General features: G+C 40.1%; 1 protein-coding gene across 1 annotated transcript in view; it reads right to left on the reverse strand.

The window, feature by feature from the left end:
- Mcc (MCC regulator of WNT signaling pathway) overlaps window positions 1-22,262 on the reverse strand; it is a 339,919-nt gene extending 317,657 nt beyond the window's left edge. The window contains exon 1 of the mRNA XM_051201036.1: window positions 22,138-22,262. Coding sequence (XP_051056993.1) covers window positions 22,138-22,262 — 125 coding nt within the window. The remainder of the gene's footprint in view (window positions 1-22,137) is intronic.
- Window positions 22,263-27,398: the final 5,136 nt, after the last annotated feature.

Consider the following 27,398-nt stretch of genomic DNA (forward strand, 5'->3'; position numbering starts at 1 on the left):
AATGATACCATAATACAAATTTGAAACCTATTTGCCTGTTTACAACACTTTGGTGAAAATGCTCTGATATGTATCATTAAGAACTTCTCAGATTAATTCCCTTAGGGTAACTTCCTGGGGGTGAAATTTATGCAAAAGATCCAGGGTTGGGGACTTCTACCTGCTAAGGTACCTTATAGAAAGACTTAGTTGGTTTGATTGTTAACAATTATACATGATATGGGCCTCTCTTTTATCTCATATCTACATCAACACTGAGTGTGATGGATATTTCAGAGACACCTGGATAGAGGGACCCACTGCTTTTATTAGATTGGCTGTGGGTGTGTCCATGTGGCATTTTTAAAAGTTGCTATTTGTTGTAGGAGGGTTCAGCCCACTGTGGGTAATACCATTCCTGAACATCTAGGACTGGGCTATATAAGAAATGCAGCTGAGCAAGCTGGGTGAAGCAAGCCACTAAGTGTGTTCCTTCATGGTCTCTGATTCAATTTCTGCCTCTAGGTTCCTGCTTTAAATTCCTAGTTTGGCTTCCCTTGATAATGGACTATATAAACTATAAGCCAAACAAACCCTTTCTCCCAAAGTTGGTTTTGGTCAGCAGTCCATCACACCAACAGAAATCAAACTAGAACAATTGGTAACCTGCCACCCAGCAGTGTCCTTTTCACAGTCTATTGAGTGTCATGTCTTTTATCTTCATACTTTTTGTTGTTGATGTCACAGTTTAAAGCATAAAAACTGTCTAGTTTCCTAAGCTTAAAGATCTGTGTGCTTAGATGATTATCCTTCAGGAATGAATTGTAGTGCTGTTAGCCATGAGTGCAATGCTAATAAATCAGTAATATGTATTAAATAAAGTATCTTTAGACAGAAAAAATATATAACAGGAGGTTATATATTGAATAGGAGCTCACAGGAACCTCTGCCTCTTCCAGTAGCAATGGCTTGTTTTCCACTTACTCAGAATTTGCTGCGACTGGTTTTCTCTTATGTAGCAAGAGGCCTGAGTATTGATCCTATAACACAGTTATGATTAGGATGCAGAAAGGGAAAGAGGGCACATATTTGAAGGAAGATGCTAAATCTCCTTTTTTTAGTAGAAACTAACACAATTGACCTATAATAAATCAAAAATGGGAGAGAACGTAATTAATATAAGGAAGTTACAGTCTATAGGGGCCAACATGAGACAACAAAGTTTAAAAATGTGATCAACAGTATATGGAAATGAAGACATGGGAAAGATGGATAGAAGAGTGCTGCTTTCATTAAGAATTTTGATATTATGTAGATGTGGGATGGGAGAAAAATGAGTAGATAGAGGTCAGAGGTCACTGATCACAAGAGGTGGTCATAGTCTGAAGCCAAGCTAGCATGCATTAGCCTGGGGGAGGAGGGCAAATAAGAACTAGGCAAACCAGTCCTCAAGGAGCTGAATGGGTTTCTAAGGAAGGGACTTAGGACCAGGAAACAAGGCCATGGGGAACTTGGTATCAGAAATGAGGTCAGAGACTGCCTGGCAGCTAACACAGGCTGACATTGAGGCCCAGAAGGCAGAATGCTCATTGATTACATTTCCCTTGAGCTAAGAGTCAGCATCAGGCTGAACCTAACAGATGAGGACACAGAGGAACCCAAACTGAAAACCTGGAGACTTGGCAAATATCAAGTCAACAGTGGGTATTGTATCAAGAGCTCCTGGGTCATTCATTTCCATCAAAATGTTAGTCCTCCTTGGGTGACAGACCCAGAGCCCCAAAAATCTATCCTCAGGACTAATTAGATTGTGATACATTTGCTTGATTCAGAAACAGATACAATAAAAGAAATATTTGAGGCCCCTAAGAAAATAATGTAGCATCTTCTTCGTACCTGTCCTATGGTGCCAGGAAATGGAGAACACCCATATAGGCAGAACCACTTGGTGAGTTGAGGCAACACACATTACAACTACACCAATATTCTCAGGATGGCTCGAATACAGGAAAAAGGGAAGGGAGTCTGGAGTGGTTGTCTGATATGAGAGAGGCTCTGGGTTCAACTCCCAGCACCACAAAACAAAATGATTAATTGAGGGTATCATTAACTTCCTATCCCTGCTCATTGGCCATGATACACCTACCTCAGCTTTATCCTCCTAGTCTATGGGATTGCAGGCTTAGGTACTGCGTCAGGCTCCTTCAGAATTATTGATGCCTCAGATAAAATAAACATATTCCTCATCGTGATCAGAATGGATTTCATAGGGAATTGTAACTTTTAATCTCTGTAGTATTCAGAAAGCTCCTCTATAGCCCAAAGGGAATGCAAAATGAGCTCAATACTCTCCCTTAGGACTCCTGTTTGGAATAATTACCTCTCTGGAAACAAAATCACAAAATGCATCCTCAGATGAAATTGCCTCTGGAGAACTCGTCTACATACTTCAGTGCATATCATTTTACCACATCCTAATTTGCATTTTTTCTAGCCCTATTGTGCAGACATGAAAATTGAGGGACATACCTCCTCTGGGACAGCTTGTCAGGATGAAGAGTTATAAACCACGCCTTGAAAGTTTGCAATAAAAAAAATCTCGAGTGTATCACATAAAGGGCATTTACAACCAGCTTAAAAGTACTTATCTATTTAAATTAATTTCTTACTTTGAAAGAGCTATAAGAAGTTTGTGTCATTTCACTAATATGCAATAAAACAATTAAAAACATTTCCCAAATGCTTATGTAAGACAACTGCTGATCCAAGCTGCTGCTGTTCTGGAATAGACTGGAAAGTTCCCACTGATTTCTCTACATGGAGGAAACATATTGTTGACATCTTGTAAAAAAATCAAGTTATTCAACTTAATGGATCAGTGCAGAAAACAAAATTCTCGTCTGCCAAGCAGAATATTTTGCTGTGTTTGTGTTCATCAGATCTAATTTTGTTAGCTTTGGATGGTGCTTTTAAATAAATATACACAAGTGACATTTGGAATTGTCTATTTAATTCATTCACACGAAGCAGAGATCATTATAAAATCAGTTTGAAAAGTATTTTGGGCTTTCTTATTTAATTAATCCATTACACATAACCTTCTAGGATTTTACTATATGAAACTATTAGTAACACTCTACAGATACATTTTACATTATTAAATTTAAGAATTTATACTCAATAAAACTCTCAGCAGGAATATTGTTATTAAATGAGTTCATTAAGCCTAATACACTAATTAACAGCTAAATATTGAGGCACACTTGTACATCAGACTGCATTTCTTCTTCCTAACCCATCTGCTAATGCTACCAAATGAACACAAACCTTGGGGGAGGGGGGAATCTAGGAAGGTTATGAAAACCACACTTACCTCTGTGGAAACAGGTCCCTTCAAAATAAATGTCTAGGCTTGTCTAAAACTTCATTCTCAACAGAACATCTGTCCGTAATTTTCTATTATGTTTACAACTGGGGTTAGTAACTCCTCTCCTTATGCCTGTAAAGACATGACTGGAACCATCCGGCATTTTAGTTCTACTGGTAATAACTAGTCTTAGCTAGCACAACTCCACGGCTTTGAGGAACCCTATACAGAAATTCCCAGCTTGTAACACAGGATGTTATTTTAACCACAGCAGGGCAAGGGTCAGTTGAGATGACAAATCCTAAGTAGAAGATGTCAATAGATTCCAGTAGAACTGGAATCTCTGTGGTCCCTACACTGTCACCTGTGGTGGAGAGTGTTGTGCAGTACCGGACTCCAGGAGTATTTGCTTAGCTTCTAGAAACATTGACTTCAAAGGCTCAAGGACGGAGTTCATTTCTAGGTATCACTGTTGGGATAAGAAAGGCATCTTGCCTACTGTCATGCTCTTTCTCTGAGGACAGTCTATATTAAATGTCTAAAGGATGTTAGGGTTCAAAGGTCTGGCTCTCTTGACAAAAGTCTGGCTGTGCAGAAGGGCCATCTTTCTCACAAAGCTTCCCACAAAATCAGCCGAGATACTGTTTGTGTATGCATGCTGGTGCAACGTTACCATGTACCTATTGCAAGTTCCTTCACAGGCATTCATTGCAAGAGTGCTCCTCAACAGACCCCCCACCACCCATGAGTAAAAGCATGTGTTGTACTTGTTAGTGTGGGTGTGTGCATGTGTACATTTGCATGCATACACTTGCTCATGAGTGTACATGCACATAGAGGCCCAAGGTCTACATTAAGAATCTCTTCTTGATTGTTCTCGACTTTCTTTTTTTTTTTTTTTTTTTTTTTTTTTTGAGAAAGGGGCTCTCATGAGTTTGGCTAGGCTGGCAACCAATGAGGCTCAGGAATCAGCTTGTTTCTGACCTTCCCCATTGCTGATATCACAGGACTGCACTCCCCAAGACTTTTAAGTGGATTCTGGAGAATTTAGGTCCATGTGCCTCCATGGCAAACACTGTACTCCTTGGCCTATAAACGAATCATCAATCAGATTTTTTGGAGAGTATGATTTTAGGACATTCACACCTGAACAGTCCAGTCTTAAAGGACATAAGGGAAACGATCACATAGTCTGACTTCCTACTTAAAAGGTAATTTAATGCCTACAAGATACAGTTGAACATTCTAAATTTAGTGTTCAATTCTCCACAGTTCAAAACAGATTAAGTCAAATGTAGGCTCCTGATAAAGAACTGTCTTTGATGCTCCAAATTGTTTTGGGTTAGACTGCTTCCAGGTCTAGCTAATAATATCTCAAACATATTAAGGAACTTCTGCTGAGTTGGAATTATTCTTTTTCTAGTCACATTCCTGTATCTAGGTATCTTCTCTTCAATGGACCCCCCTTTTGTTCTGAAGCAATTGGGGGCAGTGAAGCTTATTGGGAAAAGGAAACTTTTGTGTACTTTTTGTTGTTTGTTTAGATGAGAGTAAAATGAAATGGACTGACTTACATACACTCCCTGTTCATATGTTAAAGTCTTCGTTCCAAGTGTTCCTGTTTCTGGAGACAGAATCTTTGGGACATTCCTAAGGTACAATGGGGTATCAAGCCTAATCAAATACAACTGCAGCCTTGTAGAAGTGGTAAAGCCTGAGGCTGGAGAGATGACTCAATGAGTAAGAGAACTGGCTACTCATCCAGAATCTCTGTGTCCAATTCCCAGCACCCACAAAGCAGCTCACACCTGTCTGTAACTCCAAGGTCTGACACGCTCACACAAACATACACGCTGGCAAAACACCAATGAACAAAAGGGTTGATACATTCTCCCAAACTCTCTGTCTACCTGTCTGCCTTCCTCAAGCCCATTCCTCTGTAGTGTGAGGGCAAGGCAAGGATGTGACTGCCTGTAGCCAGAAAACTCTCACAAGAAACCAAAGTACCTAGCACCATGTTCTCTACAACTCTGAAAAACAACCGTCTGTTGTTTAAAGACCCAGCCTGTAGTCTTTTGTCATGGTTGCCTGAGGTGACTAACACAGAGGTAAACCGAACTCTTCCTTAGTACTCACAAGCGTTTTTCTTGTTTTTCTTTTTAGTTCTCCACCTCTCCTTTCTGTCAACTTCTTGAGCCTTTCTTCTCTCTCTCTCTCTCTCTCTCTCTCTCTCTCTCTCTCTCTCTCTCTCTCTCTCTCTCTCTCTCATTCAGTTTGAAAAGCACTTGACCCAAGAGTAGTACTTATTCGTCATGACTTATAGGACCACTCTGTCCTGTTCAGGACTGCAGAACGCTGGGTCTAAAGTCTTTCCAGAGAAATTCTGAGGGAGTTCCACATGGTGAGAGGCACACAGGATTTGGAGGCAACAAGGCTGGGAGCTAAATTAGCAAGCATATTTTCAATAGAGAGTGAAGTAGAAACCTATGAGGTACTGTATCCTATGAGATAGGGTTTGGAAGGGTTGGGAGGGTGGGGGCGGGAGGTAGGGGTTGCCTAGAGAAGGTTGAGGGATGAAGGGTGTAACACTGAAACTCCACCACTGTATTCATCCCAGGAATACAATGTAGCACATTGATTTTGGGGTCTGCCAGGAGAACTCACATGCCTACAGATGGTGGGAGCCATCAAGACAACCCAAGATTGCCCCTCTTCTGGATCCATGTACACTTCTGACTAGAACTTGGCTGCCTATTCCTGTTCCCCTGAGAGTAAGAGAGGATGTGTGACTCTTCAGGCTTCCCATTGTGCTTGGCAATTTCTTTTCCAACACTGAATAAGAAACAATGGCGGTCTACCATCACAGATGGCTAGAGCTTAGTGAGAAGTCAGAAGGCTATAGCACCTAACAGTGCCAGGTACTGTTCCTCATGTTTCTTTTCTTACATCTTACATTGATGCCACCTCAGTTTAAACCCTTAGCTTTTCTTCCCTGATTTCTAGGACAATCCTTTCGAATCTGCTTCCAGTCTGGTACTTCTCCTCATTGCTGTTTTGGTGTTCTTTATTAAACAGAAATCGAGATTTTTTTTTTCCCCACTGCTTCAAATTCCAAATAGATCCCCATGGCTCTTAAGAAGGCTTGGATTCCTGCAGGATCTAAGGACCTGGAGCCTTTGGCCCCTGCTACTCTCTCAGTACGTACTTTCGCTGTCAGTAGTATGACATTTTGATTATACTTCTCATTACTCTTATCTCTGAGCCTTTTAAATATTGCTGATCCACCTTCCCCTCTTTCTGCTTGGCTCTGTCTTCATTTCAATCCCCTAGCTTCCTTCTTCATTCCATCCCCCATTGGACCCATAGCACCCTGATCTCATTTTTACCTTAGACACTGAACTATGTTACAGTTCATTTCCTTCTCTCTTTCCATATCATTTGTCCCTGGATTGACTCTGCACAAACCTTAGGCATTACACAGTAAATATTTACTTAAAGAAAAGAAGTGGGGGATAGAGTAGATAAGATCTCCTTGTTTCTGCCTCCTGAGTGCTGGGATTAAAGGTATGCACCACTTCGCCTGACTCCAAGTGTCGTCTTATTGTTGCTGGTTCTTCTCTGTGCTTTTCCTGCTATTGTCATAGATAGATCCTTTAGGTCAATTGTTCACTTAGTATTATAATTCTCTACACTGAAGGCCTCAAACCAATTTCTGAGCCAATGACCTAAAAACAACAACAATAATAACAATTTGAAAGTGGTCTTTGCACTGCTTTCTGTAACTAACACTGTAATAATGCTACCAAGGAAGTACTCCTACAAATAGGGAAACTACAGTTCAATTTAAGAGACTTCACATGGACAGAGCTAGCAAAGGACAGAGCTATCCACTTAACTATGGCAGAATACATCTTCTCAAAAACAATCTCATCATGGCCACAATCCAGTAGCTGAAATACAATCAGTCACTTCAAATCCCTCCAGCACTGAATGTGGTTCTAGGCTGTTCTTCCTGTTTCCATGCCTGAGGTGGAGACAGCCTTTTCTGAGTCCCGTGGTGAGGTTGAGATGCCAAGAAAGGTTTGTTTGGAAGCCTAATAACCTTTCTAGTACCTGGGGCCAGTCCTTGCCTACTCCTTTCTGTCTCTGCTTTAATTAAACCCCCCTCCTGCAGCCTTGAAGGTACCTGTGTATTAAGATGTGGCTGTGGTTTCCCTACAGCTGAATTTAGAATCAGAAGGCTAGAAATCACCCAGTTCTACAACCTCCTTTGACAGATGAAGAAGTCCACATGTTCCATCTGAATGCAACTTGACATTCTCTTATAGTTGGCTCATTCCACAAGGAATTTAAAAGAAATGCATTTTTTAATACAAATCAGAGAGAATATTAAACTGGCTAGAATTCAAATAAACACATCCTCCCTATCCTCTGTCTTTCTGCATCTGCTTGACTCTCAGGGAATGATGCAGCTATCTCTGAGAAGATTCAACATAGGAGGCCCCTGTACTCTAGCCAAAAGCCCAGCAGTGTCTGGCCACAAGGGAGAATATTTTTAAGTTTATTTTTATTCTCTCTCTCTTTCTCCCCCCCCCACACGCTGGATTTTTATATACTTTTATAAGGTTTTGGTCATTTTTACTCCTATGGTCCCCTTCCTCCCTTTCCCTCGGAAGCTCGTCTTCTTCCCAACAAGTCCCTCTCCTATTTTAATCCCCTCCTTTTCCTTTTATTGAAAACAGATTTTTTTTCATACACTATATTCTGATTAAGGTTTCCAATCCCCCTACTCCTCCACTTCCTCCCCACCTCGCCTCCCATCTGGATTCACACTTTTTCTATTTTCCTTAGAAAACAGGTGTCTAAGAAATAATAATAATAAAGAAGATAAATAAAAAACAAACAAATTGGAATATAACAAGAAAACCTAACAATGAGCCAAAATAAAAAGGCACAAGAAAAACATTTAGACGCAGAGACAAATGTTTAAACACTCAAGAAACTGATAAAAACCCAAAACCAGAAGTTATAATGTATATTTAAAGGACCTGTAAAGTTAAAAAAAATAAATAAAAGGACTTAACACTATGAGACAAAGATCCTCCAAAGATGCCATTTAGTTCCTTTCGTGTTGGACATCTACTGCTGGTCATAGGGCCTATCCTTAAGAGTCGGCCAATTCCCCAGTAAGACTCCCTGGGGGTAAAACTAATTTTTCATTTGCAAGTGGCTACCAATTGGAGATAGCATCTGTGTCCCCATGTTTTGATCCACTGAGTTTATTAGGTTTGAAGGAGAATGAATTAGAGGGTGTTTTCTGGAGCATGAACAATTTACAAGTGGATACAACATTGCACAGAATGCTAAGCCTTCTCCCAACAATCATTAATTGATAATAGTTCCTCAGAAAGGGGTATAGGCCCTTCCACTATCCACCATTGCCCTACTTTACTCTCTATTGCTGGGATTAAAAACCATCACCAAGTGCAGCTTGGGCTGGGAAGAGTTTGTTTCTGCTTACAAGTCCATCATCAAGGGAAGCTGAGGCAGGAACTCAAGACAAGAGCTTGAAGGAGAAACCATGTTTATTGGCTTGAATAACATCTTCCAGTACTATGAAAATTAACCAGCAAGGAGGGTGCTTCTAGCTCTGCTTCAGATTGACTTCGCTGTCTCCTTTAACCAATGAGTGTTGTTGTCAACAGTAGATCCTCACCATCAAGTTGTGATGGCAAAGCCTGGTTGTTCTGGTGGCCTCTGAGGCTCCCTAAGCAACATCTCAAAGGGAGGCATCTCACATCTTGCCCTGGAATTTTTGTTTAGTACCTTATGTCTTCTAGAAGGCGCATTATCCACTTATGCAGTGTACTGAGGAGGAACATTTTCAGAGAAGGGGCCAGCTGTCCCATCCCTGGGCAGTCACTAAAAAAGAGATACTGAATAATACTTTCATCCTCTTAGGAAGCTGAAGCTGGAGCATTACTAGGGCCTAAAAGTTTGAAACAAATCTGTGTAATGCAAGCATGACTCCATTTCCAAACAACAACATGACAAACAGCTGTGACTTCGCTGACCTTCAGGACTCAGATAGGCTTGAATACAGACATTATTCGAGGTAAGACAGAGAGACGCTGGGAAGAGAGGAATAGGACTAGGAAAGAAAACAAAAGCTGTCGTGGAAACAATAGTATTAAGCATAGGTTCGCTGTCACTATAAATAAAATACAGAACACGTATCTCTTATGTAGAATTTTTCTGCCATGTGTCTAGATTGCAAACGTTTTTAATTATGAAAGCCTCTGAGTCCCCTTTTAGGAGATGAGTTGCCCACGGGGTGGGCGGGGGCTACACTGTCAGTGGAGTCAGTTGTTTCTGCTTTCTTCTTCTGGTGCACAACCTTTGAAGGGAGTGCATGTAGGGAAGAGCTATGAGTCTGGGAAGGATACATAAATTGTGCTAAGATCGTGGTTGCAGACACAACTGGCTTCACATCAGAAAAAGCTTTCCAGGGCAAACATTTTGTTTAAATATTAAGCTTAAGCAAAACCAGACGACAGCAAGAGTTCAGGCAACACAGCAAAGAAAAGCAGCAATGTTCTCAAGTGAAAGGGATCTAGTAAATGTTTCCCCAGACAGACAGGCCCTCCTGACACAGAAAGACAGCTGTGTCCCGAAGATCCCTGCAGACTTCCATTCTTCAGAGTTGATGCTCTGGCCTTCGTTGGGATGCTCATAGACCTCAGTCATTATTCTTACAGCTAAGCCTTAGCTCTTGTGTTGATGGCAGGAATAAACAGCCTGTTTTATACACCCATATATTCTTCACTATTCCTTTTTCTGGTGTTAAAAAACAATCATCCTAAAAGCTGAAGACCTCAGTTTTTAATGACACAAGAAAGAAAGTACCAAAAACAAAACACCAAAAAGACCAAGAGGTCCTTCAAGATGCCTCCAGAGCAATTTCACAAATGAGGGCACACTCGATTCTGATCTTATTAACCTTGCATTTTATTTATTCCCCTCAGTGAAAGTTTGTAACACACATTCAGTGCTTAATCAATCTATGTTGTATCATATACAGATACAGCAGGAGTGTGAATGTAACACATACAAGTTAACACTGTCATGTGGTTTGATTTATAATGAACTTTCAGCTGCTCACTACAGAAATCCAAAGAAAGCCAGCTTGCCTCTGACTGGGAATAAAATTGCACAAATGGGCCATAAACTAATCAATTGCAGAACTATTTCAAGTCAGGGCAGATCTTAACTGAAGGCCAATTTATTATTCTTCAATATCAAGGAGTCAAGTAAATGAACAGCAGCTCATTTTAAAAGCTGGAGAACAATTGTTGAAGGGCCCTATGCATTCTTCCCTCTCTGAGGACTAATATGCAGTGAATGGTTGATGGGGAAGAACTTTTTTTTCAGTGTACAGCCTTTGGTAAGGTGTCATTCTCCTGTAGACAACCCTAATGAAACTCACTGGACTCACTGAAATACACACACATGTAGTGAGGTAGTCCTTCTGTAGCACTGACCTTATCCTGATCCTTATTTACCGCAATACACACACACACACACACACACACACACACACACACACACACACACACACACACAAACACCACACTGAGCAGAAGCCAAGTGCCCTCTCCAGGATGACTTTTGTTGTCTTCTCCATAAACAATGGGACCCACAGAAAATCAGCTTCTCAGAAATCTTTCCTTCTCTTTCTGACAGGACACAGTGGGCCAAGAGAACTGTATTTAAACTGGAAGCAGTTATGGAGCAGCTTCTGTGCTAAGACTGCTATGCGCTGTGGTTGCGAAGCCTGGAAGAGTGTGCATAGGCTTTCAGAGGTAGGTGAAACAAAATAGAGGTATGATCTTTATTTATCTCTGTGGATACTGGAGTCTAACTTAATCCTGGCAGTGTCTTCAAACCATAGCAAAAAGATGAGTTTAAAACCGCATATTCCCATATCAACTACCCATCTTTTTTTTCTGTCAAATTTATAGTTCAAAAACAAAAACAAAAAACAGAACATTTTTCTCAGGTAGGGAGAACTAGTTAGTGTTTTATACAGGTTAAAAGTATGCTTCCCCTTAAAGTTTGAAATCTTGTATTCTAAAAAGCTTATTTTTTTTCTTCTATATCTAAACAGTATACAGTTTACAAAATATACTGTCAATATAATGTATTTTTAAAGCTGTTTTTTGTTTTTGTTTTTGTTTTTTTAAATAACACCAGGGACAGTGGTGCATACCTGCATACCTTGATCTCAGCACTGGGGAGGCAATAGGAGAAGATAGGAAGTTCAAGGAGGACCTGGGCTATATAATGAGGCTCTGTCTCACAAGGAGATATTTTATGGATACTGGATGGCCTTTCCCCATGTCCACCCTCCCAAAAGATGCTAAACATGAAATTCCTTTCATGATTTCCCAGAGTCAGCAAAATACACAGTTAAAATTAAATGTGAAGTTGAGGTGAAATAACATGAAAGCTACCTTGAACTGACTTATTAATAGGAGCCTAAAGAGTACCTTTAACAACTCAGGGTGCTGAGGATTTCTGGGAAATGAATAACAACAGCTACGATGGGGTTCACCACAGGCCTGGACCTGATAGGCCCTAACAGTTCTTTTGGCAAACAGCCATCAATGACTGATACGGTGCTCACAAACCTGGCAGCATCACGAACGGATATGTCAGAGGACCCTAGGAGATAAAGCATTTTGGCAAGGACCATTTGCTCATCATGACCCTTATAGGACCCGAAGGCTTTGAAGCAGTTTCACAGATGTTTGCACAGCATATGCAGTAAGAAGAAAATGCTGGAAGGTAGCTCAGAATTTCCACTCCTCAGTCTAGAGCTGATTCAGGATTCCTTTCCATATGTATTTAAAAACACACTCCTTTCAAACTGTTTTTTTTTTTTTTTTTTTTTTTTTTTTTTGCAGAGTGTGTATGCACTATGTGCCCCAGAAGATGCTGTCGTGTAATTGTTGTAGCTGAGGACACTTGATGTTCCTTTCCTTGCCAAAATATATTAACAGAGGGCTTTTCAGATTCTATTCATCCTTTCAAGAGCCCTCTTCATTGCACTTCCTTTTTGCTTCTTTTATTTTCATGAATCTTTCCTTTTCCATGATTGTTTATTTCCCTTCCTAGTCACAGGCAGGCACGTGTAATCACAGCTTGCTTCCCTTAAGTGGAATGCATGAACAAAAATAAGAATTCCTATCCAGTGGTGTATTTCAAGCATGCTTCATGGGGTCTTCTACCCTTTACCCCTTAACAGCCCCCTAAGGTGAAGTTCATTGCACTAGGATGCCTGGGGACTCACAGTAGACTATGTGCAGAGGTCAGGGGAGATGGCAGAATTCGGACTGTGTAGAGACTATTGAGCAGGAGATATTCCAGTATTAGCATACTGGGAACTTGAACTTACTGTGTCCTGCACACTAGTCTTTGTGCTTTACATTCATAAGCTTTGAGATCTGCAGTGAAAAGCAAAGAACAATCTACAGTCCATATCAAATCCTGTTATTATTTTTATGTTTTTCATTAAGTAATTTAGAGGAGACACCTTGAAATGGTGAAATACTTCCATATTTGCAAATAAACAAAATACATGTATATGTGTTATTTCACACCACCTATCAAATTGACGGGAGGAGGGGGGAGGAGTTGAAAGAGGAGGAAAAAAATGCCAAGAAAAATAATTTTAAGGGTTGGGAATATAGGTCATCAGATAAGAGTTCATATTCTGCAAACATGAAGACCTGAGTTCAAATCCCCAGCACCTGTGTAAAAGGCTAGACATAGTTATGTATACCTGAAACCAGCACTGGGAATCATAGACAGCTGTTACTTATTATTTGTATGTATGTATGTATGTATGTATGTATGTATGTATGTATGTATGTACGTACGTGGGGAGGTGCCCATGGGAACCAGAAGAGAGCATTGGATCCCCTAGAACTGGAATTTGAAGTGGTTGTGAGCCACCTAACATGAAACTGAACCTGTGTCCTCTGGGGGAAACAGTATGTGCTCTTCACTTCTGAGCTGCCTCTCCAGCCCAGTTTCTGCTATTTTGAACTACCTTGTTGATAGTGTTTTGTAACAGTGAGCAAACGAACAAGACAGTATATTTGCAGATACTCTACCACATCACACAGTTGAAACTCTGATGGAGGACAATGTCACTTTTCCACTAATTCTTTAACTCCATGGTTGTGGTTTCCTTACATATGTATACACAATTGCAGGTCTTAGGCAATGTCTTCCTTGCCAGCTCTGTGTCTATGTGTCCTTTATTTGGAAGGCAACAATAAAGCCGGGCCTGAGTATAACTTGTTAATTTAACATAATAATCTGCCTAATGCTAATGTTCTCAATAAAGAGCAGAGTATGAGGTGATAAAGTACACCCCAAGGAGTGTTGTAACTAACAACTGGCTAAACGTGGCCACTTGCTGATGACTTAATGGCAAGGAGCCACTTGGCAGAGAAAGCAGGAAGGTTTACAAAGTTGACTCAGCTTTATTTAGTCTTCCAGCTTGAAGGCACACTGAGTGGGCACCCAATTAAACTTTCTCTTTAGACAGACACACTGTTACATCTGAGACCCTTTTCCATAAAACTCCCACCTGAAGCACCCAATTATCCCCAGCTCTTAGGTACACACACACACACACACACACACACACACACACACACACACACACGTTCATGTGCACACAAAAGTATTCATATGACTTCTGCCACTAAACAATGTTGCAAAAGAGCTATTTTGAAAAAGTGAAAATTGTTTGCGACTGTTTTCTTTTACAATTTTCTTGTAACTGGACTCCAAATGGACTGTCAGCCCAGGCTGTCATCACTATGACTTCACAGCAGGGAGCACACAGCAGGGGCTGAGGCTCTTTGACCTTGATCAGCAAAGGCATTCCTTCTGGCTTTGAACCCCCTAGGAAAGGCATTTAACATCCCAGCCAAGGGATGGCTGGCTTGAAGAGGCTTTCCAGCTGCTTTTCCACTCTTCCATGTGTCTCCCCAGTTGAGTTTGATGGATGACAGGAGAAAATCCCTGAGAAGATCCCTGTAGTGAGAGGACAGTAAAGTCAGGGGGCCTGGCAGGGGCTTCAGACCAGTTTGGTATTTAGAAGCAAATACTGATTTTTGGTTGGTTATTTAAAAAAAAAAAGATTGTTAATAATCTAATTAAAAAACTACTAAGCTAACATATGCATATTAAAGATTTTTTTTAAAGCACCACTACATCATGCTTATCCCTCCTTATTAAAATCAGATTGTTGTGGCTGGACAGATGGTTCAGTGGTGAAGGGCACTGTTGCTTTTGCAGAGGACCCAGGTCCTGTTTACAGCTCCCATATCTGTAACTACAGCTCCAGAGCATCCGGTGCCCTCTCCAGGCTGCTGTGGACTCTGCACACTTATAATACACACACACACACACACACACACACACACACACACACACTCAGGCAAAACACTGACATGACATATGTGAATCTAAAAACCACTCTATTATTTTTTGGGGTTTGTTTTTGTTTTTGTTTTGTTTTGTTTGGAGGCAGGGTTTCTCTGTGTAGCCCTGGTTGTTCTGGAACTCACTCTGTAGACAGGCTGGCCTTTAACTCACATAGCTCCACCTGCCTCTGCCTCACGAGTGCTGGGATAAAAGGCATTTGCTGCCACTGTCCACTGAAAAACACTTTTTTAAAAGCCAAATATTTTTGCTTTTTTTCTTTCACATAAGTTGTAAATTTGTCACAGAAGCAAGGCTTTAAGGCAGAGAAGCTGATCTTTCAGTTAAATGATAGTCATAATGTAATTCTAAGCAGGATCACCTTAATCTACAATTTTAAAGGCATCATCATGTGGGCCTATGTCAAAAAGAGAACTGATAGCAAAAATTAGAAGTGCATATAAATCCAAAAGATATTCCTATATTATCAGGAAGCTGGAGTATTTAATATTTGCTTTATAAGACAGACAATTTAAAGAATCTACTGCCTATAAAATGACTTGAGGATTAAAGTATATATGTAGGGGAGAATCAATGAGCATATTTGTTTGGGGAGTTATTTAAATACTTTTTTTTTCTTTTTTTTTTCTTATATATGAGAAAATATTGGTCAGAGAAAGGAAAGCACACATGCACACCCAGCCTGACCTCAAATTTAGAATCTTCCTCCTTCAATTTCCCCAGTGCTAGGTTTGTGGATAGAGTGGGCCACCATATACTAACCACACCATTATGATACTGCTCATCCAGAAATAGAGAAAGTAAGTCCATTAGTAATATCAAGAAATGAGTAGTGGAACAGAGTATGACAGTATATACATCCAAAATGAGAAAATGATGTAATTTCTGAATGAGGGAACCCCAGTAAAAATGTAACTTTGCCTACAGGCAGAACAAGTAAGGTTTCTTCTGGTACAAGACAGTGTAACAGGAGCATAGGGCTGCTGATACACTGGGCCAGTTGCAAGGAATTCATCAAGGTTAGGTCATGACCATACACCACATGGCTATCCAATGGAGACCAACTGAAACAGTATGCCTTCTTATAAGAATATGATACCACTAAAATCCTGAACTGCTATTGATAGTTCATCAAATCAAAACATTTGATCCTGAAAACATGACAGAAAAAAGTCCTAGGAGAAGATTAGAAAATTGTATGTGATTAAAGATACATGATGATTTTGTAGCAGGAAAACTTATTTTATTATCATAGTGTTTTGGGATAGATAAAAATACACATACGTATTTTCACATATAAGTAATACAACATCTTCTAAATTGAATTTTAAAAAAATTAATCTTTTCCCAAAAGCTCTCAAACATTTGAAGTGGCCATTACACAATGAAACATCTTTTGTTTGATTGACAGGAAGCTTCCATGTGGCATTGAGAGTATAAATCTCTGTTCTGAGCACATGGAGAAAGGAAATAAAACAGCAGTGGGGCAGTGACAGGTGGATCTCTGTGAGTTCGAGGCCAGCCTGGTCTGTAGTGCTAGTTCCAGGACAGGCTCCAAAGCCCAAGATCCGATGAAAGGGATGAGCTGTTCCCTCTTGCTATAACACATATAAATCTGCCAACATGCTGTTTATGAAATTGAATGTCCTACCAAATATGTTCTCACAGCAATTTCCATCTATGATTAAATAAATTCATGTTAAGATATCTTTTTGTAAAAGTCATCAATAATCAATGGCTTGAGATTGGTAATTGCTCATTTACATATTTAAACTTACATTTGAAATGACAATGAGAAGCTGGCAATTAACTGTTCTCCATGAAAATGCCCTTTCCCCTCCATATGGCTTCCACTTTGGAACTAAGATATGAAGAGATTTTTGATTTACTAAATAACAGAGACTCTCTCCAGCTGAGATCCCTATGTAATTTCATTTAGAATACAAATGCCTGCACCAAGATTGTAAATGGCATTTCTACTGATGCCAAGAACCAGTTAGAACATACAGTCATCCTTACCATAGATGGCGAGTAATTAAAAAGTAAAGGTCTTGAATGTTGTAGAAGAAAACAAGTTCTCTTGTATTTGCTGGGTAGTGTATATAGAAAAGGCCCTCAAAAAGCTTTAGTAGCCTTTGTGTCTTAATTAAAAAAAAAAGAGAGATTAATTCCTGCTGCAAGGAATACACAGAGAATGGAGTGACTCAACTTCAGCTTGTATAAACACACACCACCAGTATATTATACTAACAAACTGGAGATGTATCCTAGTGTTAGGTGCTCAGTAGACACACACACACACACACACACACACACACACACACACACACACACACAAAACCAGTTTTGATTGGTTTTATGGCCCACTTCTTCAGATGGAAGTGAACACTCCTAAAGTGGCAAAAAAAACCTGAAAGCCAGAGGAGTCATGGGTCCCAGGACAAATCTTAATTACTATTATTCTGTTACAGGTACATAGCAATAAAACTGTAATAATGTGGCATTGTTACAACCACAGATCAGCGCATCACTCAATCCTCATTAGAGAGTTTCTAATTTGATAGATAGAAATTAACATGCAGACCCACAACTGGAAAATGGAGAGAGTGAGAGACTTTGTAGCCCTAAGCTGTATGTTTATCAAAACCTTCTTCTTAAGGCTCAAGGATCTATGAGGAAGAGGAGACAGATGTGGTAGATGATGCCAAGGTAACAGTGTTTTCCAGACACAACAAGACTGACACATGTAAGAACCCACAGAGACTGTGACAGCACACACAAGATCTGTATGTTCAAACAAGACTAAATTAGGACAAGGAGATGGCTTTGTTGAACAATGATTCACCTACTAGAAAATTTATCCCATTAAAGTGTACAGTTCACTTTTCAGTAAATTCACAGAGTTAAATTTGCATATCACCTTGTGCAAATAGTCATCTTAATAATACTGTTCTCCTGACCATGAGCATAGGATGCTTTTCCAACTACCTAATACTTTTTAATGTACTAGAGGAATGGCATGATATATATGCCACTGGGAAAACAAATGATTCTCCTTAGTGATGGAATCATGGATAATTTGGATTTTGCTTTTATATATTCTTATATTTTCAAATTTTCAACAGGAATACATCAAAAGAGGTCATTTTAAAGGAAAACATCATTTCAACAAGTATGAAGATGAAAGATGTTTGAAAATAAAATTGTCCAGATGACTTCTCAATATACAAGAATGTACCACTATTTATTCTTTATTGTTTCTTCATTGGAATTTGCTGAGTGTGTGCTATACCATCACAAACTATGGTAGGTATGAATTTAACAAAACATAGAGTTTATTGCCCACATGGAATCCAGAGGTAAAATAATAAATAGTAACAATCAAAGTAGTATGATACTATGATAGAAATCCCAGCAAGACAGAGTGAACACATTTTAAAATAAGTAAACTGCTTTCTTTTTAAAAAGAATAATTTTGGGGGGATTGCAATCCTATCACTCAATAGTTAAAGACAAAAAACAGAACTTGAAAACAGAATGAACAGTTAACCAAAGAACATGTATAAATAGGCAACAAGCACACAATAAGATGTTCAACACCATTGGCCATTAGGAAAATGCAAATCAAAACTGCAGTGAGGCACCACTGTATGCAAAGAAGGTTCTGTGTGGCCATAAATAATTGGTGCCTGTAAAGATGCAGAGGAGTCAGAACTGCTTATAGGGATGAGAAGTGGTACAGTTACTTGAAAAGCAGTCTAATAGTTCTTCAAAGACACCTAGAACTTCCATGACACTCAGGAATTCTACTAGAAATATATCTAGGGATAAAAGAGAATATGTGCACACAAGAATTTGAACATGAATATTCACAACAGCTTTACTCACAGTAGTCAAAAGATGTAAACATTCAAATGTTCCTTATATGATGAACAAACAACATATGCTGTATCCTAAAACAGATTATGATTCAGCCATAAGAAGGAAGGAAACATTGATATACACTAAAATAGGATGAACCTTGGAAGCGTTAACTGAAACCACACAAAAGAGCACATGTAATTCCATTTACACAAAATATCCAGAAGGGAGACATAGGATTGATTAGTGGCTCTAAGTTTGGGAGCAAAGGGAAGGATGGAGAAATAAGAGCCAAAGAGAACAGGTTTTGGTTTGTTTGGCTTTTAATGCACCAAAGTTTGAGCTGAGATTTAGGATGAAGGTTGAAATGTCAGTGTTAGGCTTTAGATATTTGTCAAAGATATACTCTAAGTACACATCTTCATGGGCTGGGGAGATGGATTAGTTGGGAGAGTGTTCATGACATAAGCACAAGGACCTGTGTGTGTCTCCAGCACCCACATAAATCTCTGTTCATTGAAGTGCACATATATATAATCCCAGGTTTGGGAGGTGGAGAAACCACAGTCCCCACATCTCACTGTCCTTACAGCTTAGTAAACCAATGAACTCCAGGATCAGTTAAAGATCCTGCCCCAAATAAAAAAATACATGAATAAATGCCAGATAAACAAATAAATAGGAGAGGCCAGAGGAAAGGCTCAGTAGTTAAGAACACATACTGCTTTTCCAGAGGACTGGAATTCAATCCCCAGCACCCATGTCAGATGGCTCACAATTGCATTAACTCCAACTCCAATAGGAATCTAATATCTATGAACTTTGGAGGCATTTGAACTCATGCACATACCCACATACACACTGCATGTACATGTGTATGTGGGTATGTGGGTATGTGCATGAGTTAAAAAAAAAAGCTTAAAAAATTAGTGGCAAGTGATCAAGAAAGATACCTGATGCCAACCTCTTGCTTCCATGTACATGGAAACACTACATATGCACACACAACACACACACACACACACACACACACACACACACGTAAAAGAAACAGCTTCACCTTGCTTTCCACTGAAATGACAAAACAAAACCTAACCCCTTCTACTTCCTATAACATGATATATGGGGTCCAGAATTCACTATTGTGAAATATGGGGTTAAATCATTATAAGGTTAATGAAATGAATTAAAGCCTGCTGTGGTGTCATTGCATAACCCAAACCCTATCCTGTCCATATAGGAAACTTGATAAAAGTTTTGTGGACCATCTCAGCTACTGAATGGGGAAGGTTCTGCATCCTTTTGACAGTTTAGAAGCTCCTTGTTGGAATCGTCAAATCTAGTAATCTTCAGTTGGCCAAATCCTTTTCCTGGTGGGAAGACTAGCCAAGAGAACATTGAAGGCATGAAGTTCCATCTTTTATCATCCTGACCTTTACCCCAACTGCTTCTCTCTTTTATTTTTCTTTCCTCCAGACATAAGGTTTCCAGCTCACTCTAGTTTGGGATAAGTGCTGGGTAGAGGACTACAGTCAAATGAAGATTATCATGGGGAGTGGGGAGGAGGGGGGCTTTGTTATATGGACTGATTACTATATTGCATCCAATAGCTAATCCTTACTCCTATTGGCAGAGCTCAGATTCTGTTTAGGGAGCACTGTACCTAGCTGAATTACAATTTTCACCATACTCTTGCAAATAGAGGTGGCAAAGAGTTGTAATTTCAACAAGGTGTTTTGGTATGTCTTTTTAAAATGATATAGGCCCTACATACTTCAACTTTCTTTTACTTCTTTCTTAGGAGTTAGGGCAATTACTCTTGTGTTGTGAGATAGCTATGGGTGTTCTACATAAGAACTGTGCTGGAGAAGGGGAGAATGAATTTGGGCACTGATGGTCTTCTGAAACTGCCACCCAGGCCTGGATAGCCCATTGTCACATGTCTACAATATAATAAAGCAAGCCTTTATTTGGCTGTGCTTAGCTTTCTAGGTGACACAGCTACCTAGCATGAGCATAAAATTAATGTCTTTTGAAGAACCAGAGAAGGTTAAGGTTTCAATGTAGACACTCCAACTCTCTTGTTTAATAAAAGGAAGAATTTTCTTTCTCCAAACCTCAAGTTTTCCTTAGAGAAGTCATCACTCTCCAGGGCAAATGGATCCATTATTGAAACTAAAATGAGCATTTACACTGTAATTTGTAGTTCAGATAAAGCAACATATTAAAAGACCAAATTAGGAGGGGAAAGATAAGAATGTTGCTAATTTCCTATATGCATTCTTGCTTGTATGAAATTAAACTCCTTTTGCATCCCAACTTGAATATATATTGCTTTTATTATTATTACAATAATAGACTTTCACACAGGCAAACCCCTAAACCACAAACTATATAATTCATTTTAAAAATCACAACATTGACTGCAAAGAAAAAAAAATCTATGTGGGATCTGTCAGAATTACATACTGTTCTCAAATAAATGTTTACTTTTGTACCTGTCAAACTGTCACAGGCTAAATGACCTATTTCAGAGATCTTTTGAACAACTTGGGGAAAATACACCTTGATTCCCATTTCTTTTAGGAAGTCAAAGACAAATAACAAGCCGGCAACCTCGACTTTGCAGAAGGGATATTGAGCATTCCCCAAGAAAAAGTCTAAAGAAACAGAGTATATAAATAAGAGTTAGGCTGCCTGTTTTATTGAAGGCAATTCAAAATCCAGCATGTACTTCTCCATTCCCAGACATCAGCCTTTCATGTGGAGTGTGTGTGTGTGTGTGTGTGTGTGGGTGGGTGGGTGGGTGGTAGCATGGGAGAGGGCCGGGGGAGGGGCATGGGAGGGAAAGAAAACTGGGATCGAAATGTAAAACAAGAAAAAAAAATTAAAATCAATAATTTTTTTTTTTTAAAAAGCACACTGCAACTTTACACGTCCACACTTCACCTTCAGCTTCTAAAGTTTACAAATGCTATGGGCTAAAGCCACACTACTAGCCAACCCCAGAAGGATGAATAGAGAAGCACACACGGAGGAAGGTGGTGAGCAGTGTCTACATTCTACATTTATCTTCGCTCCTGGTGACTTCCTTTCCCCCAGGGCAGTGTTGTTTAGATCGATTCTGGGAAACAAATTCTGCTTTCCATTTAAGTTTGGGATTCAGGCTCTTTCCCAAACTAGTTTCCTTTAGGTGTCTGTCACTGATAGCATTCCTGTCCCAGGTCATCCACCAGTCCAACTCTGCTCACTGGCGCCTGCCTTATCTCAGCAGCCCCAGGAAAAAAGCGCCTCCTACAGGTATCTCTGGATCTCTGTGGCCAGACCCGAGACCAGCTCCCAGAACTCTACCAACTTTCCTGCGAGCGCAAGAGCAACTTGCTGGAGTCAGCCAGAGGGTCGCCTACCTGCTGATGTACCCATCACCATCGCCATCGCAGGACTGGAAGAGCCGCAGCACCCGCTCCTCCTCACCTGTGCTGGATGTGTCGCTGCTGCCACTGCTGCTGTCACAGGCGCTTGCAGCCGCCATTGCGCGCGCCGGTCCTGGGGAGGAACAGCAAGACCTGCCCTACGCACCGCCGCTGGCAGTCCCGAACTTGCTCGACGACAGAGCATGCCCAGTGGCCGCCTTGGCGCTCCTGGCTGATTCCACTACTCCGGGTTTTGTCCAGACTGGGAAGATGGGCGCCCCAGAATCGCCCAATTGTTACCTGCGGAAAGAGTGTGACTCTAGGAATCAGGGATCCCAGTGTGACTCCCTGGACGCCAGAGAAGCCTCCGGGCGTCCTGACACTTGGGAGACAGTTCACGCAGAAGCAGGGTGTTCTCCTAGCACTTGTGCGCAAAATAGAGAACTCCCTTTCAGGGGGGAAGGGGCGGTGGCGACTCTGCTTGTGATCCCACTTTCCAGAACGTGCTGGATTCCTGATTCCATCACCTGGAATGAGCCCCGGAAGAGCTGGTATTTTTATGTTTTACAGCCCATATGTGTCTTCCACTGGAACAATCTGCCTTTCAGTGGGACTTCCTGCACTATGGGTCAGTTTTTAATAACTTTAATCACATCAACACTGAACATAATAGATGGTCTCAAGATCCACCCTAAAGATCTAGAAAGTCCCCCCCCCCTTTTTTTTTCACCAACACTGTGGCTTGGGAAGTAGATAAGGACTCCATGGGTTATGAAGTTATCTTATAGGTAAAGGGGGTATTTCATAATAGGACAATACCTAGCTGCAGCCATGTACTCATTGAATACTACCCCTGATCTGCAGGTAGGACTGCTGAGGTACTAAGGCTTGCTCCAGGTCCCAAGGTCCCAAGCCTTATGTCAGATCAGAGGCAAGCCTGGGCAATCTTAACTCCAGATCAGGAGTCCTTAAACACCAGACTAACACATCATAGCAAAAGGCCAAGAAGCACAATGAAACAATTTGTGGTTTAGTGAATGACTCATTTTGTTGCAGCCTCTGTCAGAGGTCTGTGAAGTCCTGTAGTTGTTTAAAAACATGCCCAAAGATTCATCAGAAGGTGGAGTATGCTGCCTCCTTTCCAACTTGTCTGGTTCAAAGTAACTGCCTTAACTTCTGAAGACAGTTTTAAAATGGCAGCAGATTCTACCTGGCTCTCTTTGGGGACAAGAACCTTGGATACTACAATCTTCTCTGAAAGAAGTTTGGCTGCCCAGAAGCTGCTGTGCTGGACAATCCATGGAAAGAGACTATGTGAAAACAAAAGAGATGTCAATCAGCCTCCAGATGTTTGAGCCTTCTCAGGCCTGGGCAACATGAGCAAGATATGATGCTCTCTCTAGATATTGGTAGTTCATAAGCAAAACCAGAGCCTATCAGAGCTCAGTCAACACTCCAGAGCTATGATAATCGTAAAAGGATGGAATGTTAGGGCAGTGTGTTTATTCATCCAGAGAGCAGCTTACAACCCTGCTTGAATCCAGTTTCAGGGAATTTAGTGTCCTCCTCTGGCCTCTATGGGCATCAGCCATGCACATGCAAGCAAACCACTCAAACACACAAAACAAACAAACAAGAGTCTCTTAAAAAGTTTTACCTCTGCAAAAGGATGCAGGCACATCCAGCAAGTGTTCCTCTGGGTTTTCATTCCTAATGCAAAGGTATCCCGTGCCAAGTCAGCACTTGGCATTGTTGTTGGTACAGCTGATAACTGAAATGCAATTTTTGAGAAGAGGAGGCAGCCTTGAGCACATATTTTGATCTTAGAGGACAACTTTTGCCAGATGGCATCTTTACAGATGTCTTTAAAGATGGAGTTCCTGTTGCCTCATTTAACCCTTTGATAGAAAAGATAGCATGTTTCATTAATAGTTCTCACAAATGGAATCTCTTTAGAAAAATTTTGCAAATACAACCAATAATATTTGCTTAAAAGATGCTACCAATATTATAAATATTCTCAGGGCAGGCCCATGCTTATATTATATAAAATTTAAACCTTTTGTATTTCTATATTCTAAGAATAAACCTTTTGTTACCAAAACAGGACTTGTTCATCCTCACACGTACCTTGATGATGTGACTTGAGATGTTAAAACATTTTTTTCCTAAGTATAACATGTATAAAGGAGGCTGGAAATCTAGAGATTTTTTTTCAAGATTTGAGTGGGTCTTTCTATAATTTCATGTCTACAGAAAGTAGAGGTTTAAAAATCAACTTTATTTCTAAGAAATGATATTTCTAAGATGATGATATTTCTAAAAATATGTTTTTCTTGTTAGAGAATGTATACAGTAGCTCTTTAGGTTTACAATAGAATACTTTTATATTAAATCTAAATACTCTAAAAGTGAATCTTGACAAATTTCTTTAACACCATTTTCCCATGCTTGAGTAACTTAGAAATGTTTAAAAGGAAATGGTTCAACTCTTCAGAGAAGAATTTGTTTCTGAGTTGACACAAGCATGCAAAATTTATGCTGAAAAGGTTATGAGAGGGTGATATTTGCAAGATACTGAAAATAGAGATGTCATAGGAATATAAAGATGATAAATATAAGGTAGGAACTTGGAATGAGAGCAATAGGCATGGTCATAAATCTAACAGTGCTGTTTATGTCATAATTTCAGAGGCTCTATGTATTTATCTGAAATGGGTGCATAGCTCAATGCCTTTTCCTTCTCGTTCTGTTTTTCTTCTCATATTCATCTAGGTTATAATTTCCTTTCATATTTATGTGATACATTTTAATGTATCTTGCTATACACACTGCAAGATACATTGACTCATTTATCTAAAGCTACCAGCTAAAGGAAGCAAACAAAACACTTTGCAAATCTAATTATCTCCTGCTTATGCTTCCCAACTACTTAAATGAAATAAGACTACATGCAAATGTTGGAGTTGGGCTCCCTGGAGCCATCTGCCCACCTTCTCTCTAGAGTTTTATTTATAAACCCTGCTAAATTCTCATATCCTTTGAGAAGTCACCTCAGTCTTCCAAGGCTTTCTTAGCTTGAAACACAGTTTTTAAGGAAGGGTTCTATGGTGAAATTGTGAGCTGTCTCCCCACCTCTCTTGCCCCTTATTGTCAATTATTATTAAATGAGACTGCAAATTTCTGACAGGAAATACTGAGGTAAAGTTAAGGCAGCTAAATCAACCCTTATGGAGTTCTTATCACAGTTACTCATACCCTTTGAGGAGGCTTCCTTAATGCTATCTAGTGCACTTAGACTTTGGCCATCTTACTGTGTGGGAAGTAACAGAGTATGTGGGAGGTAAAAGTAATACAATCCCAGTGGCTTTAGATGCCAAAGTTAAGGAAGCAGTGGGAGTTGAACTCATAATGACCAATAGAAACCAAGTCAGAGTTCAGCTACAAGATTCTAAGAAATAAGCATCCTGAGTGCTCCAGTCCAGCTATTGGGAAAAAACACAGGAAGCAGGATGAAACTAAGAGAGGAGCTGCATTGTGATGCAAGCCTCAGAGCACCCATATCTGTTACAACAGAGAGTTTTCTTCTGTATTTTAGATTATCTTACCTTATTTTATGTATGAATGTCCTGTCACACACACGCACACATGCATACAGGAATGCATGTACTACACTATGCCTGTTTGCTACAGTGGACAGAAGAGGTTTTGAATTCCTTGGGATTATAATTACAGCTGGTTGTGAGCTGCCATGTGAGTGTTAGGAACTATACCCAGGTCCTTTGCCGAGCAACAATTCTCTTAATCACTGAGACATCTCTCTATCTCTTTGAAGAGAATTCTAAGATAGTTTGGATTGGTGTTCTATGGCTGCGGCTACAACAAATTTCCAGAGCACAATTTTATTACCTTTAAATGGCATGTTTCTTATTTTCTAATTCTGGAGGCCAAAAATCTGAAATGAGTGTTACTGAGCTAAAATCAAAGTGTTGGCAGGATGTGTTCCTTCTGAAAGCTGAGGCAGTGAGTTATTTTCTTTTCCAGCAGTTTCAGGCTGTCTGTAATTCCTTGACTCCTATCATCTTCAAAGACAACTGACTTTTCAAATGTGATTCACTTTCTTCCTCTTACAGATTAAAGGGTCCTATAAATACTGGTCTCGCCCAAACCGAGGATTATGCATTCTATCTGCAGTTCTGCCATGTAGGTATCCTCATAGACTCTATGATTTAGGATGGAGATGGCAGAGACTGCACCAAACTGCCTAAATCTACCAGATTGTCCTTCACTGACACAGAAAGGCTAGGCCTTTATAGGTATACATCAAGTGATCACTAGACAGAGATGACCAAGACATTAGATTCACAGTGCAGGGAGGGGGAAGCAGGGCTCCCAAGGCGTTAACAACTGAGGGATCTTCTAACAGCATTCTAAGCAGCTGTGGCACAAGTCCTTTCTTGAAGGGAGAGCTCAGTAGTACATATCCCCATAATCCACTTTTGTGGTAGTTTGAATAGGAAAGGCACCCATAGTCTCATGCATTTGAATGCTTGGCCCACAGGGAGTAGACCTACTAGGAGGTATCGCTTGTTAGAGTAGGTGTGGCCATTTTGGAAGAAGCTTGTCACTGTGGGCATGGACTTTGAGGTGTGATATGCTCAAGTTATGCCCAGTGTGGTACACAGTGTCCTTCTGCTGCCTGAGGATCAAGATGTAGAACTCTCAGTTCCTTTTCCAGAACCATGTCTGCTGTGCACTGCCATGTCATCATGATGACAATGAACTAAACTTCTGAAACTGTAAGCCAGCTCCAATGAAATGTTTCCTTATATAAGAGTCACTGTGGACATGGTGTCTCTTCAAAGCAATAGAAACCCAAAGACAACTCCTAAGCCATGTTGGTCCACTTCAGATTGGGGCAGAACTATTTGTGGAGTTTTTTTCCCCCTGGGGGATATGTATTTTTTTAACATTAAAAAATTTAAATTTCATGTATATGTGTATCTGCATGTATGTATGTATGTGCACTACATGCACACCTGGTCTTCAGAGAGACCAGAGTAGGGAATCATATCCCTTAGAACTGGAGTTATAGATGGTTGTGAGCTGACTCATGAGTTCTGAGAACCAAATTTAGGTTCTCTGTAAGAATCACAAGTGCTCTTAATGACTGAACCATGTCCCCAACTCCTAGGACTTTTAAAAAATGTTGAATGTTGAACCCAAGCATGTACTCAACCTAACATGATGCTAAC

This window comes from Phodopus roborovskii, unplaced genomic scaffold (genome assembly GCF_943737965.1).
Source record: "Phodopus roborovskii unplaced genomic scaffold, PHOROB, whole genome shotgun sequence".
Taxonomy (NCBI): Eukaryota; Metazoa; Chordata; class Mammalia; order Rodentia; family Cricetidae; genus Phodopus; species Phodopus roborovskii.